Source organism: Nasonia vitripennis, chromosome 3, assembly GCF_009193385.2.
Source record: "Nasonia vitripennis strain AsymCx chromosome 3, Nvit_psr_1.1, whole genome shotgun sequence".
In the NCBI taxonomy this organism is placed as follows: Eukaryota; Metazoa; Arthropoda; class Insecta; order Hymenoptera; family Pteromalidae; genus Nasonia; species Nasonia vitripennis.
The window spans coordinates 15,973,398-15,992,054 of record NC_045759.1 but is presented as its reverse complement, the minus strand read 5'-3'; the positions used below and the strand labels follow the sequence as shown (position 1 = coordinate 15,992,054).

At 42.7% G+C, this 18,657-nt stretch overlaps 1 protein-coding gene across 7 annotated transcripts in view; it reads left to right on the top strand.

Moving 5' to 3' along the window:
• The window catches only part of LOC100123033 (neurotrimin), a 179,948-nt gene that overhangs the window by 127,220 nt on the left and 34,071 nt on the right, over nucleotides 1-18,657 (top strand). For all 7 annotated transcript variants that reach the window (XM_031927288.2, XM_031927289.2, XM_016984752.3 and 4 more), the window contains 2 exons: nucleotides 1,035-1,129; nucleotides 14,526-14,733. In XM_031927288.2, coding sequence (XP_031783148.1) covers nucleotides 1,035-1,129; nucleotides 14,526-14,733 — 303 coding nt within the window. The remainder of the gene's footprint in view (nucleotides 1-1,034; nucleotides 1,130-14,525; nucleotides 14,734-18,657) is intronic.

The window sequence follows — 18,657 nt, the reverse complement described above, 5'->3', positions numbered from 1 at the left end:
TTATACCTAGCTATGTACGGACTTTCTCGACTTTTCCATGTGTGCGCGATGCTAATGCGAAACGTGATGTTGCCGAGGAGATACTTTTTATGCCGCATGCGGGTATATTGTTGGAATCGAATACGCCGCCGCTGCCGCTGCTCCTGCTACTGCTGCTGTTACGCGAGTAGGAGAGGGTTCGTATTATTCAAATGCGAGTTTTTACGTACTTTTGATAAAAATTGCCCGGTGAACGAGGTCTTCGAACTCTTCCTCTCTCTTCTTGTTTTCATTTTGTAAACGTCAAGCGCAAAATGTAAATAAACCGAGCGAGATGAGCGATTATTTGCACGGCCGGCGAAAAGTCGCAATAAAACAAACATCCCGGCGTCGTTTCAGCCACTCGTTGCTCGGACTTTCTCGCGCACTTACGTCTGCTCCAACAGCAAGAGCCATCTCTCGAAACTTTGAATATGAGCGCTGAATTACAGTCGCCGCGCGCTGCGGGCTTTATTACCGTCGAAAACGCCGCATACAGCGTATACGCAGCAGTCGTCCTGAGGTAATTATACGAATTTTATCGCATCGCGCATCAGACGCAGTGTCGCCCAGTTATACTCACGGCGTATCATACACACACACGTATATAGTAGAGCGACACTCGGTCGACGCCGCCATACGATTATTAGGGGGCTCGCATAGGTTATTGCCATTATGTTTTTACGTCGTGTGTGCGGCACACAGAGAGAGAGAGAGAGAGAGAGAGAGAGAGAGAGAGAGAGAGAGAGAGAGAGAGAGAGAGAGAGAGTTGAGCACCGAGACGACTTTGTTATACCCCGCAGGCGGCGCTCATAAAGCCGAGTGAAAAGTGTCTGCGTCTATATGCATATCGGCCTGACGTTTTCTCGCGGCGACGCCGCTGCGCATTCATACATCTACCCCGTGCTCATAACCCATGAAAAGAGAGAGGGAACCCCCTCGCTCGATATGTGTGAGAAGTGTACTATAGAATGCGGCACACCGTTTTAAATTCTTCTTCTTCGTTTTGCTTGCAGATCCAAATTTCAGTGAGCCAATTATGAACGTGACGGCGCCCGTCGGCAGGGAAGCCATGCTCACCTGCACTGTGAAAGATCTCGGGAGCTACAAGGTAAGAATTGATAATTGTATTATATATTTTTAATGCTCGAATGTGAGTCGATTGGATTTGCGAGTATGGATTTTTGCACCAAGTCCGCGACTCTCGTGAATACTTTCGTGATCAATTCGATCACGGCGTTTTTCAATATTTACGACATCGAAATCAGAGCAGGGAGGGTAATTTTCGATCTGTTTTTCGTCTGGGTAAGCAACGTCTGCTATTGAGACGCCTTTTATTTTAAAATGATTTCTCCGTATTTGCGTACTTTTGTATTGTAGTTCCTGGAGATGACGATAATAGGGTGTAGGTGAATCATACTGGCAGAAGCAAGTTGCGACCTACCGTCGAACTTCGTGTAAATATACAACAGATAGGTGCATAATTGAAACGCGAAATTTCGGAGTTTATGTGACTTACAAGTACAACTGCTTAGAGGTAGCTGTCAGAGACTATTGTTCCTAATCTGGCGTTTTAATCAGATTTTCTTATATAAATGAGCGAAGGAGCACAAAGCACGATAAAATTGCGTCATTTCAGTTATTCTCAAGCGTTGAAAAATGACTCCAACAGATTCAATAAGACGCTGAAGAAGCTTTAATCTTCATGAATGACGACGCAATTCGATTGCGCATTCATCTTGCCGATGAAAATCGCTGAAAAAAGGTAAGAGAACTCGTTCGCACGATACTTTTTTTACGTTTCGTGGATTCCTCTTAAAAGTTTCGCAATATGAATTGAAAGTATTTCTCGCTCGGGGAAACGATATTAATAATGGTAATCACACTGACTTCGGGCAATACAGCTTGCGTTCGAGCTGGTGTATAATTAGCTCGGGATTAATTAATGTCCATCCTCTGGCATTCGCAAGCTATGGGAAAAGCTCTCGACAGCTATTGTTTACGCGGCGGTAGACGAATAAAGCCCTTTGTTTCGCATACTTCATTCCGTACACGCCTCTCGTGTCCCTCGCTGCGGTTACGATTCGCTGCATCTTGCTTCTATCAGGCACTATTTAAGAGCCTGCAGTTCTCATCAGTGGTGCTATTTATTTTCGTCCCTTTGATCGCATTACGCGAATTCATTAATTGTGAGAGTCTTTTAATCCACTCGGGTTTTTAAGTATCGTTAAATAAAGTCGATCTATATGGGTCGAAATGCCGATTTTTTTTTTAGTTTTTAAGAAAAATATTCGCTACGCCAATATACGAAATGAAATTACTTGTTGAATCACAAAGTTTTACAGTCATTCAACAGAGCCGTGCCTCTCAATCACCTTACAACGAAATATGCTTTAGTCCGCGGTGTACCTGGGGCTCATTTAAAAGCATCCACTTTTGAACAAGTTACGCTACAGAAGCTGAAGTACGCACTGAAATGTCGAGCCTTAAAACAAAATAAAAATATATAACAACTTTTTAATAACCCACACCTTTATATTTTAAGGGCTTTGAAAATATGTCTGTATCAATTTGAGAACTCGACTTCGCCCCGGCGTTTTTTAGTCTCTTCTGACCCAATTTCTCCATTAGCCAGCCTTAATTAATTAACTCATTACTTTAGCAAAGAGAGAAGTAGAAACTGAGAGAGAGAGAGAGAGAGAGAGAGGGAAACCTCGAAGCGTGAATCGTCTCTTCATCAGCGCAGCGGGACTCTTGTCCCTCCCGCGACGCTAGCCCTCCGAGACTCCTCGAGGACGGCGGACAACTCCGACCTTTGACGCCTTCAGAAAGCTCCCTCTATGTCGCCACCTCAAATATTACGAAAATCCGTTACTTTTTCGTCTGCGCTGCGAGTCTATGTATACCTCGAGTCAATTTTGAAATTCATCTTCTGGACGGCTGTCGAGATGGAGTTGATTAATCTGAGAATTTAATCTCGGAATAATTGTAATTGAAGAAGCGCCGGGATAGAATCATCGGTGCCAGTATCGAATAATTAAGAGAAGAGGTTCTTGCAAATTTTTAGGTCAGAGTTAAAATTACTATTGCGCTAATTAAATCTGTCGCGAAAATAATCGGAAAAGAAACTCAGGTATATAGTGGTTCAAAAATATTGACACAGTTGTCATGGTATAATATTGAAATTTTAAGATCGAGTTGATTGCCTTGTAACTGAATAATAAGTCGGATTTCTCGAGATTCGTCTTAAATAATCGCCGGTGTAACTATCCCAAGATATATACCTCGCAGCCACTGTATTATTAGGCTTCTAAAAAACCAGTTCACTTTCCCAAAAAATAATCGCGATCTATATCGGCACAGCATAGAGAGCCAGACAAAAAGCCGCCGCAGCGACAACAATGATGCCGGCACTTTTTCGTCGCGCAAGCGAAAAACATCCCCTATACTCTCGTCGCGTTATAAAATCAGCAAGTGTGTATAGCGCACATACGCACTCGCAGACACGTCCCTCGCGCATTAATTAGCGCGCCGCGCATAGCCCATTTGTAATCATCGGGCTTAAATTTATTCTTCCGCGCGCAGTTCCCTCTCTCATAATATAATAATGCGGTGGTTTTGCGGAGGGGCCAGGCGCGTCGGCCGCGATGATTTACCGGGCATTATGCTGCGCCAGGCGCTGCAGCCCATTGGAAATCGTACACACTCTGCGCGCGCGTGGCTCGTCGACCTCTTATTCTTCCGCGGAATTTTGCGCGAGAGATCGTAAAGCTCGCCGGCGAGAAGGCCTGTGCTCTCTTTCTCTCTCCCCGATTGTGCGGCAGAAATGAATTGTTGTTTCGGCTCTAGACCCTGTGTGCGCTAGTTCCGCAGCAGCAGCGGCAGCAGCTATATGGAGAAATATACGTAGGGTAATGCGGTCGAAACGTGCTCGGCTGTATCGGGCCGAGCGTATATGTACGGCTTCAATTTCGACGATTTCTATTCCGCGCACTTGGCAGCGCCGCGACGCAGCGCTACTGCGGCGTCGTTCCTTCGAGACGGAGACGGCCGCCGCCGTTATACGGCGTCGAGACGCGCTCTGTAAGTGTATGCAGACTCGGTCGTGCGCTGCTCTCAATTGTGTGTGTGTCGTATATCCTAATACATGTACTTGCAGGCAAATACGAGTTTCTTTAAGGTTGCACACCTGTACGATTTCAATATGTCGTGGGCCATGAGGATTTTTTGCCGTTTGTATTGATGAAAATTTAATTTTCTCGAGACGGAGAGATTTTTCTATACGCAAGCGTCCCCATCCCACACCGCTTTGAAAAATCACTTGCGCGCCGAAGTGTACCGCGGAAGGAGAGTTTAAATGGGGCTGTCGAGAAATAGCTCGGTGTACGGTAGCAAAATGATTTACTTTCGCGGTATATTATGTGAGTATTTCCTTTTTGACGGACGTGTATAACCTGGTTTATTTGAGATTTCATCGGGCAATTAGATCGGTTTACAGTCAAAATTTTCTAATATGCTTGTTTGGGTTTACCACCTAATGGATAACGATTGGAGTCGATAAAGCGATCATCACAATGGAATTTGTAGAGTTCTCGAATTTCCGGGTGCATAATAATTTAAGCTCTCGGATGTATAACCGCGTACTCCCTTGGGAATATCTCTCGTCGAGCATAGTTCGTGCGTTAGCATAGTATTACAGACCTACAGGTCAAACAGCAGTACAAACTTGGCTTCGAATAGACCCGAGAGTTATTCATATTCGCGCGTGTTTCAGATACACGATCATAATGAATGCTTATTTTATAATTTCGCATATCCACACGCGAAATTCAAGACCATTCGATTGATTTATCGATCGCCATTGAAACGGCGCTGCTCCCTGCACACTACAGCACAACAAGCTCATTTGTATGTAAAACAAGTTTCGATAGCTTTTATACTCTTCACAATAAGCTTTCTCCTCTCTCTTTCTCTCTCTCGTATTGAAAATCCCACTGAGAGAGCGAGCGCGGAACAATGACCCATCATCTTGTGTTTTATTGTTGTTAAAATTATACAATTGCGAGTGTAATCCGTATAATGTTACGTATAAATCATGGCGTACTTTATCGATGATGATAGCGAAGCTGAACAACCGGTCCGAGTGCGAACGACCAAAGCCAACTATTGTACATACACAGATACAGTATAGTCCCTTGTCCCTGATGCAAGATAAAGCCACAGCTTGGTCTCCTATCCCCCGAAACCTGCAAGACATACGGCCTGTCAACCCAAGACTAACGCGAGAATAGCAGCATCGGAGCAGCCCAATCCTAGCTCTCGCGCAGGCTTGCGGAATAAGGAAATATCGAAAAGCGTTCGCCGACTGTGCAGCAGGTATGAATTTCAAATGTCTGCACATTGGCCCTTAGCCGAGAGTGAGAGCAAGCGCACACTAGTCTGGTCAGCGGGCTCCAGAGTAAAGAGACGAAAACCGAGAAAACAGGAGAGAGAGAGAGAGAGAGAGAAAGCGGCGCAGGAAGCTCGGCGGACGGAATAATCGTGTCGTTTATAAGCTCGTGTTAGCCTCGGTTCCGGCTATGCATTAAGATGACGGATAACGGCTGCAAAGCCACACGCTCTGGAAGACGACGCGCAGAGATAACGACACCTTTGCGCTAGTCGTTTGCGATGATGAGGCAAGGCCGTTGGAGCATGTCGGATTTTATCATCCTTATGCCTCGTCTCTCCTCGCTCTTTCTCTCCTCGTCTGGCTCTCCTTTTTTCCTCCTCCCTCTCTGTCTGTCTCGCGTTGTACCACGTAACGCTGTGTATTTTTTAGCTGCCGTAAACGAATCGCTCGACGTTGCTGTCGAGGAGTATTCGATCGCACGCCCTCTAATTGGTTTCATTTTGAGAGGGAATATTGTTTAAGGGCTTGGCGAGCGGTTTAGAGGATAAAAAGCATTCGTCGCTCTGAATTCTCGCGACTGCTTAGCTTCTCGTTTAATCTCGTGAGATGAGCAGGCCCTTTTTTAAGCGTGTCCCAGTTATAAGGCATTCTCTTTGACGAGTTTTTTTGAAAAAAAAAGTTTATCGGGTTCTTGATGGAAAGACGAAAATGGATTTCTCATTGATATTGCAGAGAATTGCACCAGCCGTTCGTGTAACTCCATTGGAGTAAACGAAGAAATGGAATTTTAAACAATTTATCAACTGAACTGACTAGATATACGTATTAGGAGAAAAAAAGTATTTGAATTCTGGAACGAATTATTTTAGTTTAACGATAGTATTGGCAGATTATTCCATTAACTCAATAAAACACGGTGATGTCGGTTTGATAGATGTATGCCGTTCAATCAAAAGACGATCCGAAATAGCATTTCTTGATTTTAACTTAAAACCTGTTTATATAATAATTAGCAGTCGAATTCGAACTACACTGAAAAAAACACAGCCATTTTAACTGAACTCGCCAAGATTACCGTAGAGTTCAGCAGTTTTAAAGAATCAGTTCGGTCGTTTTTGGTGGTGTCCCGCGTAAGCGACCAATTTTACGAGTCGCGACTCTCCAAAACTACCAGTGGCACACCGTTGTTCTTACTAAACAGTCGTTACGGTGGCAGAACGGTTAAAACTACCGGACTTTACAGCAGAAACGACTGTGTTTTTTTTTCAGTGTAAGCTTATGTGACCACTGAGAATTATTTAATATATGCGAAGCTAAGACATACGACAGCTGTCCCATTCTCTTTTAACTCACTTAGAAAAGTGTCAACCCTTAGGAAATACAGTAAAATTGATAAACGGCCAAACAGAAACTTCGTCATCTCGAAGCTATTATCACTCGAATTAACACAATTTCGCACATGAGTCGCCGCGAGCTCATTAATTATTGAACACTGTTCTGATGGCCAGACACATCTTATATGCAAAACTTCGGAAATAATGTTGATAAATATGAAATCAAACTGTTATAATGGTATTTCACTCATTCCTCGACAGTGGTTTATATAGCATTTTCATTTTCACGCAGCTAATGGTCATGAATGTTTGAAACTCAGCTTCGACATTTAAAGCCAAATTGCTGGAACGGCGGACAGTACGTAATACAAAAATCATTACACAAGTATTTATAAAAATAACCTCACACAGTGCTTCTACAAAAATTGATGCGCTAGAATGCCCTGGATTTTTTCTTTCAGGAAAAAACGCGAGCTAAAAACTACAGAACAATTTCGTCTTGATATGATTTACGGGCGATCGAGCGAAATTGTACACACACCATATACATCTGCCGTGCATGAGGCCAGGGGCGTATAAGCATTCGCAGATTCGCACGCGAGGGCGATATCAACGCGGCCGGTATCCTACAAGTTCGTTACTATACCCCATATACGAAGCAAGAAGTAATAGCTCTAGCGTCACGCTTTACGACTCAACTATGACACTGCGACTTTGCGCGCTCCGTCTCTCCGTGGCGCTCTCTCTCTCTCTCTCTCTCTCTCTCTCTCTCTCTCTCTCTCTCTCTCTCTCTCTCTGGTACGACGAAGCTATGTGCCGCGCTGTTTGAATTTTAATTGTACCGTTTTAATTTTATCGCGCGGTAGTAACGCGTCAGACTCGCTTCCCAGGGTTATGCGCTGCAAAATACTTATGATATTTTCCATTTTGAAAAGCCGGAGCATCGTAATTCTTCTTAACTGCTCTCTCTTTCATCCGCGTTCATTGGCGTACTCCTCGACCTGCAGTGGGACGAGCTTTTTTTCTCGAGTCATTGCAACGATTCTTCGTATTCCATAAGCAAGTTTGAATTAGCTCGAATGCGATTCACTGTAAATTAGCCATATCTCAGAAATTTTATCCAGACACAATGAATGCACTCCTCTGACCGCAGACCGAACATTACCGAGTAGATTTTCAATTTCGCGCAGCGCTTAATAAAGCCACGAGGAAATGGAGAATCATTTTTTCCCTCGGCGAGCCGTAAAGCAGCTCTAAAGCGCCGGCGAGGTTCCTCCACGCGCGGCGGCGCACTCTTTATTCATCCTCACTTGCCTTATACAATATGCCCGCAACCAGAGCGGACCCAAGCGGTCCGTTAAAACCGGTCGCGCACTTGTGCATTCCGCGCGCAAAAAGAATATTAATTACGAGGGGTTCGTCCCACGCGCCATCCAAATGAAAGTTTTCGGCCGCCAGGCCGAAGGAAGCGCCATCGCTGCGCCACGTATGAACTATTGCGTTTGATATCCGCGCGCGTGAATACGGAAAAGCTCTCGCGGAGAGAATCCTCCGGACGTGTTTGTCGCCTAGCTGCGCACCTTCCGACTATGATAACCGAGTATTTACGGCGAGCGCAAATCCGCGTAATTTACAGGACTCCCATACGCGGCCGTGCATCACGGCCCTCTTTTTTTCCTGCGACTCGCGACCGGACTGCGCGACCCCTCCCCGCCCCCCCCCCCCCACGAACGCGACGAAGGGAAAAAGACTCGCCCTATATCCTGGTGGCCGGGAGCGCGGACTCGAAAATTAAGCGTTTTTGCGCGACAGACGCCGCTGCGCGCGGCGGCAATAAAATATTCATTTTTGCAGCCGGGCAGTGTCCGCGTGTTGCAAAAAAGCCCGGATGTGGTGTGGGGATCTTCTTCTCCTTTTTTTTCGAATTGGTCGCCCGCGCGAGCTCGCTAGCAAGATAAAACTTTTTCAAATGGGATTAGTGCTGGAGAGCGCGCGAGGGAGAAACCGCTGGTGAGTCAATTAAGTTTGAAATAGGGGAAAATGATTATAGCGAATTAATGCAGTAATCTAGACTGGACTCACTTAGTTTTGCGTTTGATATGCGCGCGATGCTTATTTGGGAGATGCATATGGCAGGTGAAGCTTTTCTTAGGGTTTTAATTTTTCGGTGAAACGAACATACGAATGGAAACTTTTACCTTGCAGATTTAGAACACGCGCATTTATGTGTCATCAGAACTGATTGTTTATTCGTCTGCATTTTCGACATGCTCTTTTTATACGCTTGAAATAACGTTGAATTGCTCCTTGAATGAGCTTTTCGTTCTGGCAGTCGGGTCGACTTTTAAATAATTTATATTAGCGGTATTGGCTTGCGAACCATATGCATCACGTTTCTTACTAGAAAATTAATTAATGTTAATGTTCGGTTTAATTCATGAAGCACTGTATGTGATGCACGTATCTTATATCCACCTGTATGGATGCAGAAATGTAGGTGATACCTTACAACGGCTGTAATAAATCAGCGAATAATATATTTCAAAATAAAGTCTTGATTCGCATATTCTCGCTAACATCTGAATATTATACATAGCTACGTCAGAGCTGGCGATCCCATAACATTCGCACAATTAGTAGATGCATCAACAGCTCGATTGTATAGTCAGGACGTACGAGCTCGCTAGATCCGCCTGCTTGTCGATAGGGATAGTACCAAGGGGATTAGCCATGCCAGCAGCACTGGAAGCTACGCATCAAGACAGATATAACCAGGTCATCAGTAATGCCGTACCGTCGACTTTGTCGCTGCGTACGCTCGACTAAAGCCCAAGAAGTTCAATCACTGCCGGCCTTCGCGATTCAATTGTTCCCCTCACCGGCAACCGTCGACGTCCGAGCTTTAGAGAGACACAAGCTGCGCTGCCGTCTGAATCTCTAAACGCAACCAGCTGCATCTGGTGGGCCAAGTCGAGCTTTTGGCCGAGCGCGGTGACGCATAATTACACTTTGCGGCCTGTAGGTACCATCCGAGCTGTATCGTGCGAAATTAGCTTCTGCCCTCTGGCGAAAGGCCGCTTAGATATCGTTATCTGCGCGAGGACGTAAGACTGACCGAACGCCGCCGAGAGTAGACTACGCACACAGCCATAATTATCACCGGGATGAGACATTTACGCGAGCTGGTCTATTTACAAAGCCGGACGCGCACACATACCTTGCGCGATATGGCGTGTATAACGATTATGCTCGATCAATGGATGCAGGCGAATCATCGTCTCTGCTGCAGTTCTAGTCCACGTGCGTCTGGCTACAAATGTGTTTGTGCGTCCGTGTGCCTCGTAGCGCATGTTCGACGTGAAAGGTATTCGCGTCGCGCGCGTACAGAGCGAGAGAGACTATAGGTATAGCGCATACGCAGAGACAGAGATCTCGCTCGCGCGCGAGGGATGGAGTAACTTGGCCACGCTCATCGATCAACCAGAAGCAATTTATGTGTGTCCATTACACAGCGCGAACGGCTGGCTCTGCGCGACTCGCTCGTGTTTGCAAAGAGCGAGAAAATGAGGGAGTCAGAGTCAGAGATAAAGCCCCCCAACGCGTTGCTGCTTCGTTTCGTTCTATTGCGAAAGTATCTCGTACACCGGCAGGTGAGGCTATAGCTTTACGAAGGCACGCGCTCTAGTTGACCTAATTGACGAACTTTCAGTGATTGATCGGGACCTTTGTGCAAGAGATTTTACGGGCGGGCCCGGATGTCACTTGCCATTAGTGCTCTCTGTGTCCGAAGCTTGCGCTTTTTTTTTATTTTTTTTTTCGCTCAGTTTGTCCATGCCGTTGATTCTTTTATTCTTCCGCGTGCACACATGCCTCGCTTTCATTCGGCTTTACAGCTTTCATTACGCGCGCAGCTGTAACACGTGAAAAAGCTTGTAGATAGAATTTGCTACTGTGCTCTGTTTGGAGCGCGTTGAAACAAATTGATCGTTTTGATTTAAAAACAAGGGAAAAACACACAAGAGGAAATGTTTTACTCAGTGGCTGGGATAATTTCAAAAGGGATTGTTTATTATTGCGTGTACTTTTGGGCTTCAGTTTTTATTTCGCGAGAACTGATACTTCAAAAAGGTTTATCATATCAAATCGATCATTTTATCCCAGATCCCTCATAGCAAAAAGTGCCGATATAATGTAAGGAATTCGCATAGCGCAATATCGCGTCTGTAGCGAGATTCGAATAAACTAACAAAATAGTTAACGCGCAATTAGCACGAGCCAAGATAGCCGGCAGCTCCTTGCTTAATCCGGTAGGAGGCAAAGGAAGAGACGAAGCAGCTTTATGCACAAAAAGGGAGTGCGCGAGTCGCGCTACTCGCTGTTACGATGAAATATTAAAGTCAGCCTCGCTGAGATTCTCTGCGCTCTGGGAGAGAGGAAGCTAGCGTAGTTTGGATTATTACACCGGGGGTAGTTTAAATGAGAACGCGCGCGGAGCAGCGGCTGTCTCGCCGGAAGGTACTTGAATCTCTCCCCCCCCCCTCTCCCTCTCTCTCTCTCTCTCTCTCTCTCTCTCTCTAAGAAATGGTGAATCGCACCTCGAAGAGAGACAGATGACTTAACTTCCTTCGTTTTCTATACATGTATATTATATATTGCTGGAGAAAATGAGCCGACGCAGAAGGTAAAAATGTGGAGGCATCGTAGAACAAGGCTGTAGTGCGTTCTTGTTATGCATTTATCGCATTTGAAATATATCTCAGAATTGTTATGAGTTTCTGCGTAACAGTAGTTTAATATTTAAACGTCAAGTAACTATTTCAATTTTCATTAAAATTCTTCATTAACCATACTGTTGAAAATCAATAACAAAAGAACACATTATTGTGCAGCATCTATAGATGCGCGTATTTCGAGTGCTCGCACGCGTGAGCTGCCGGAAGTCGTCGAAGAGCGAATATACGACACAGGCGCTAAATTATTTTAAAATAAAGATTTATGGCTCGTTACTTTCTTTCGCCCCCGCGGCCGGAGAAGTGAAGCTGAACTATGGGCTCCGCGCCTGCCGGCGCACCACCACCACCGACGTTTTAATTACTTCATTTATTTCTTGAAATGGCACACGCTATCGCAGCGCTACTGCTGCTGCTGCTACTGCTACAGCAGCAGATGACGAAGAACCATTTTCCACTTTAATTCAAGCGGTAATTTGGTCGCGACGAAATTTACGAGCCGTAGGAACAATCGCAATTTGCATGTACTTCTCTCCTATAAAATCGACTCTGCTCGAGCGAACGAGCGTCTTAGCCATCCCTTATACGAATGTATTTTGCGCCGCGCTGTCTACGTGTGTATGTATATATATATTCATATACACGGCTCGTCACGTAGGTCGATTCTCGCGCACATTCGCGCGCCCCGAGACGGAATAGCTGGCCACGAATTTACCCTCCTCTTATATGATCTAGAAGTTATCTTGGCGGAATTCTTCGTCGCCATGAATTATACATATTTCTTATACATCAGCTGCATGATATTCGCGAAGCTATTTCATTTTCTGAAGGCGTAGAGGCTATAACGAACCACTCTGTTTCCCTGTAAACGCCTGCATGCGTGGAATATAATTATTTCGTGAGATGTGTGATCTATGCGAATACTTTGTTATACGATTTTCAGTTTGAAGATTCTATTCAACGAGCTTTCGGGCGTTATTCGATGATACATATCTCATTTCGGTTCGCTGGTTTCTGTTTTACAGAGAGCTCTTGCAATATTTATGCGATGATTGTTGTATCCATGAAGGATACATTTTACTTTCATGAAAGCGCAAATAACTATATAGTCCGAGCATTAGAGAAGGAGAGCGAACAATGCTCCGAGAGCAAAGAAGTGGAGGATGAATAAATAGACCTTTCTGTCTATATATATATATATATATATATATATATATATATATATATATATATATATATCTTATTTACAACGCAAGATCAGGTCTGCGCGAAAGGAGAAAAGATACAAAATTCAAGCGGGGAATTAAAGAAATTGTTTGCGAGCTTTAAAGTCTAACTGGCTTCTATATAAGGTCCGGAGTAGACTCATATCTGGACTACTTAAATATTGATTGTGTGCTCGTGCGACTATTGCAGCTTGCGCTCGCGTATACCAGTTATCTCCGTTGCACAAATATTTATTACAAATAAAATTGCACGTGTACAAATAGATTATCAAAGTTTAAAAAAGCTTCGGTTTGAACAAATAAGTAAGTTATTGTCGTTCGTGTTTTTCAAACGAAAATTCCCGCGTATAAGATACAGTATTTTTATCAGAAATCTGTCATCGCGCAACGAGCTTTGTGCGCGTCTGTCATTCTTATACGCTGACAAAGCAGCCAGGGCCTATTTTCTATTAAAAGCTCGTGCCGAGCTTTGAAACGTTCGCTGCAGATCATAGACTACTTCTGAAGTGAGCGCCGCTACAGCGTCTTTGTTCGGTCTTCCAGAGAGTGTACAAGAGGTGTTCCACGTTCCTCTCCGAGACTTATGAACTGCAGCGCGTTATCAGAAATAAGCGCCCGCCGCCGCTCCCTGCATGCCCTATACGCCTCACGGCAATTCCATCATATCCCGCTTCGTGCACCCTTGTCGTCTTCTTTGAAGGAACGGAAGCGCTGGCGCTTACGCTCTCGATGCAAACGTTATTATACACTGAGTTGCCTCGCATCGTGCTATCGCGCACGAGTGCTTGAAAGCTACTTTAATATATTTACTGTGTTTCAGATTCTCTCGCGTGCCTTACTGGCACACTATAGTATATAATACTCCGAGTGACGCTTCTCTCTCTCTCTCTCTCTCTCTCTCTCTCTCTCTCTCTCTCTCTCTCTCTCTCTCTCTCTCTCTCTCTTATACACCAGGGAAGGGGGGATGCACGAGAGATAGTGCCGGGGGGAAAAACCTGTGTTTATATGGTTATTGAATTGTCGGGTTGGGATCATTGCGAACTTTTGTAGAATCTTAATGATGCTGCGAGAACAAAAGAATATTTCTAGCTGCGATGGATCCCAGCTCGTGGAATCATTTTAACGATGCGCGGTTTTTTGCGTTATGTTATCGCTTTGACGGCGGAGCGAGTTAAATAATTGTCGCTTTGATTCAGTTTTGTTCGAATAATGCGTTTGTTTGCGACGATCAAAGCATTATCTTGCAGAATATAAATAACTTTGTATTGTCACCTGAAATTGACGTTTTATAATTATTATGTTGTTAATAAAGGCGTCCAACTCACGGTGATTTCATTATGTATAAAGTATTATTTGCGTCCTAACCTTAATATTATGTACAATAACTAAATAACGATTCTTGTTACGAGTATTAGTCTTACGAATTAACCTGGATTTTAGTATCTTAATCAAATTTTGAACATCAAAATCAGCTAGTTTATTTCAACAGCACTTTCTGTGATTCTCCATGTAATCATATTATCCGACTGTGAACGTATTATCTGCATACGCATTATATTATTACAATGGAGACAGAAACGATTATTTCCACAAAAAAGCCTTTCTTCTCTCGAATTGTTTTTTCGAGAAACTCGCACGAGACTCCACCCCGTCACGAACGTAAAGATAATCGACAGGAGAGCTGTATTAAGCGATAAAAGTACCAACGAAAAAAAAAAAACGAGCGTGCACGTAAGAAAAGAAATGAATGACTGGTTGCAAGCCACTCTTCTTTCCGAGAGAATCACCGCTCATCTTGATCTTCTTTTTTTTCCTCAACTTCTAGGTCGCCTGGCTGCGCGTCGACACGCAAACGATTCTGACGATTGCGAGTCACGTGATAACGAAGAACCATCGCATCGGCGTGAGCCACAGCGAACACCGCACGTGGTTTCTTCACATAAAGGAGGTGAAAGAGTCCGATCGCGGATGGTACATGTGCCAGATCAACACGGATCCCATGAAGAGTCAAATCGGCTACCTTGACGTTGTGGGTGAGTACTATATTACAGTACCATCATCATAACTGTATTGCTTGTACGGGTGTATATAATTGCGCGTGCGACCCATCTTTATGGTATTAATTTTCACTTTGCCTTCGGCTTCCAATTTATCTTCCGAATCTTGCGGTGCTGCTAGCTCTTAGATCTATACACGCTTCCTTCGAGGCGGACGCTTTACTTACTGTGTTAGCGAAATATCTTACCGGATAGGTATGAAAGGGAAGGGTTGAGGAGAAAGAGAAATACTGAGTAAGAGAGGGATGGGGGGAAGAAAGAGCTTTCCTTCAATGTGTAGTTGCGACAATGTCTTTATATCCTCTTTCTTCCTACCCCCACTGTTAGTTAACTTCTACGCAGCTCGTTTAAGTTTTCAGTGTGTAGCTGTTCTATTTCTTGAATAATCATTCGAAGAATAGTAAAGTGCACTTGTCGAGCTATTGTATCTCCGGCAAAGATTGCTCCGCTCTTGTTCGTCACAGTAGGATGTGAATTTTAAAGTGAAGCTTTGATTGCCATTAAATTTATCATCTTTTAGATTGATATGATAATCTTTCATTAATATCTTTGTTATTTTCAACTCCTACAAGAATATTTCCAAGTTATGAATACACTACATTTTGAATCGTGACGTATTAAGAAAAGACAAGATCTCTACTGCTACAAAGAAATACCTACACGGAAAAAAATGGTTAGTAACAGTAACAAACCGCTTGGCAAAATACGCATCAACTATTTTTTTGGTTAACCTTACCAAGTACTTGGTAAGTATAATAAAATAATTGGTAAGTTACCTGCTTTTTTGGTAACATTTATCAAGTTATTGGTTAGGTCAACCAAAAAAACAGTTGGTGCGTATTTTGCCAAGCGGTTTGTTACCGTTACCAACCATTTTTTTCCGTGTATAATATCTCAACATTTACAGTTTGCAGCGTAAACAGATAACGGTACGTAACGACTTAAAATCAAAAGTCGCGTAGGGCATCGTAAATAATATTCATTGAAGGCAATCAGCAAAGAGGGACCGACAGTATCGCTGAAGATAATCCTTTGCATCTTATTACTATCTCTACATCCAATTCTCATAAAATCCCGCGCTAGGCTTGCTCGTCCTATATCCGCTCTCTCTCTCTCTCTCTCTCTCTCTCTCTCTCTCTCTCTCTCTCTCTCTATCTCCCTGTCTCTCTGTATCTCTCTCTCTCTCTCTCTCTCTCTCTGTATCTCTCTCTGTCTCTCTCTCTCTCTCTCTCTGATATTTCGCCTAGCTCTATAAAAACGAAGCTTAAGGTGCCCTGAGAGCTGAGGATCTCGCACACATGCATGCACAGCTTGCATCCGCGTTGCTAAAGATTTTCTTCTATCTCGCATCTCCGAGCAGCCTGCCAGACTGTCGGTAGTATGTGCACATGAAAATATCGACGTCAAAGGCAACCTTTCCGGGACTTTCGTTGCCAGGCTCTATCTCTCTTTCTCTGTAAGTGTAATAATAGACGTTGCTTCATCTTGATAAATAGAATTATCTCGGTATATGGATTCAAAATATCTTTAAAAATTAAAAAAGAGGTGGTTTTGTCAATGTTTGTATAAAAGTCTTTTTTTTTTGCCGGTACAGCGCTCCTTAAGCGAGTTCGGTGTTGGTTACAAAGCAAACACCGGCGCGCGTATCGCATTTTGGCTCGTAATTAAGCCGAATCACCAGATAGCAGGGGTAAACATGATGAAAAATGAGCTGTAAAGGCCTCCAAAAGGACAAAAGTGCGGAGGTCCGCCTTTTTGGCTGAAGCACACTCTTGGATTTTAATGTTCCTGAGTAGAGGCTAACGCTGCATGTTTTTACAAGGCAGATAAGCTTGAAAAGAGAAGTTTATATGGAGCTATTTGATTCATACGTCTTTCGCAAAATTCTCGCTTGCGTTTCTATCCACTACTGCAAATCTGATAAAAGAAACAAGCTCAACTCGGCTCTCCAACTTATTCGCAATACCTCCCACATGTGTATACGAATAGAATAGTATAAGCTCATACGCGTCGAGTCGGCTGTGTTGTTAGAGATAAAGCTCAGTCACTGCTTGAGACATACTTTATTAAAGTTCAACGAGATTCAATCGGATACACCAAAACGTAAACTCGATCAATAGGCACTCGCAGCAGCCAGACGACAGCCTTTCAGACTGCCGACGCAAGTATGCTGATATGATGGAAATTGCGGGAAACGACACTGAGAGAAATACTATAATAAAAATTATAATAACCCTAGCAAAAATTACTATATTACATAGGAATGGACGGACATACTCGCATTATAGCGTATTTCACTACAGTCTCAATAATTATTATTAGACATTTATTCATTTTTTCTACGATTTACAATCAAACAATATTATTATATGTAAGAAAAATTGATATATAATATAGTAAAAATCACACTTAGCAGTAGTTAAACAAAATTTTTTTCAAAATATACTGAAATAAAATATAAATTTTATTAATATATTGACATATTTTACTATGTAACATAGTAAAAATTAGTCATTTCGTCAATAGCTGTGCGTTTTACTATGTTATATAGTAAAAAGTATTCAGGTTTCGAACAATATTTACCGATGTGTCCGCTCGGCGGTCGCGGCGCTTTAGCGAGTGTAGTGAGATGAGGTTAGGTACCCGAGCCGAATTGCGTGCACAAACGACAACGCTCGTCGCCGGTGTGAAACGTGGCCTCTGCGTTTATTGGCATATTATTATAAACTGTAAGTACATTTTTACTGTTCAATAGTTTAGTTCAATAATTAGTTCAATAATTTAGATCAATGTGCGGCTGATCAACCTTTCACATGAAATATTATTTGTCAATTCTAAGCATATGTTTATTACTAAAAATTTAACAGACTGTTTTTATGATGAACATCTACAAGCATTCAAAATTTACGACTTAAATTATTTTGAATGGGATATAGTAGAAGAAGAAGATTTTTGCGAACGACATATTGCTAATCTTGTATTATTACCCGATGAATATTATTATATTTCTAAAGTTTGGATATAAATATTTTTCTTAATAAATATTTTTTTATTAATCAATTTTCAACAAATTTATTTATCCCTACCTTTAAAATGTCCTACAGATTTTAAATCATTATAATTCTACTCCGTAAATCTCATGTAGATGGCGTACCGAAATTCATCGCTCGCAAGCGGTAAGAATTTCGTTGATTACTATATAAGAGAAAATTCTTTCTATAGTGAGTACAAGCGATTAGCGTTGCGTGCGTAGTTAGGTTAGATAGGTTTGCGTATACATTAATAAACTGGCGTTAAAAAATAAGTTGCGGTAAGCGTGAATTGATCATGTATGTAATGTGATAAAATCATATCTGTGGAAAGGTCAAGAAGAAGTAATTACAAGAGTAAACTGAAAGCGTTGAACTTCTTTTTTCTTCAATTTATCGAAAACAACGATCAATAAAATTAATAAATATTGTTATGTTTTTAAATAAAAAATTATTATGTCACATAGTAAAAATTAGTATATACAAATTTTACTATGTAACATAGTAAAAATTAGTATATACAAATTTTACTATGTAACATAGTAAAATTTATTATAATTCGAGTATGTCTCTGGATTACTATGTAACATAGTAATTTTTGCTAGATTTTTTACAATTTTTATTATAGTATTTCTCTCAGTGGAGTTTTAAAATTATCCAGTTTGTTATCCACTCCTGAGGCTCTGAAAGCTTATTTATTTAGGTTACAATAAGTGAGAGGGAGAGAGATATACATTTTCCGCGAGTTAACGCAAACATTAATTAATTCTCGAGTTTCGAGCGCGCTGCGCGTAGCACAGTTGACTGCCGTAGCTCGTGCGCAGACATTCAGTGTAATCACAGACGTTATGTACCGCTGCTGCCGCGCACT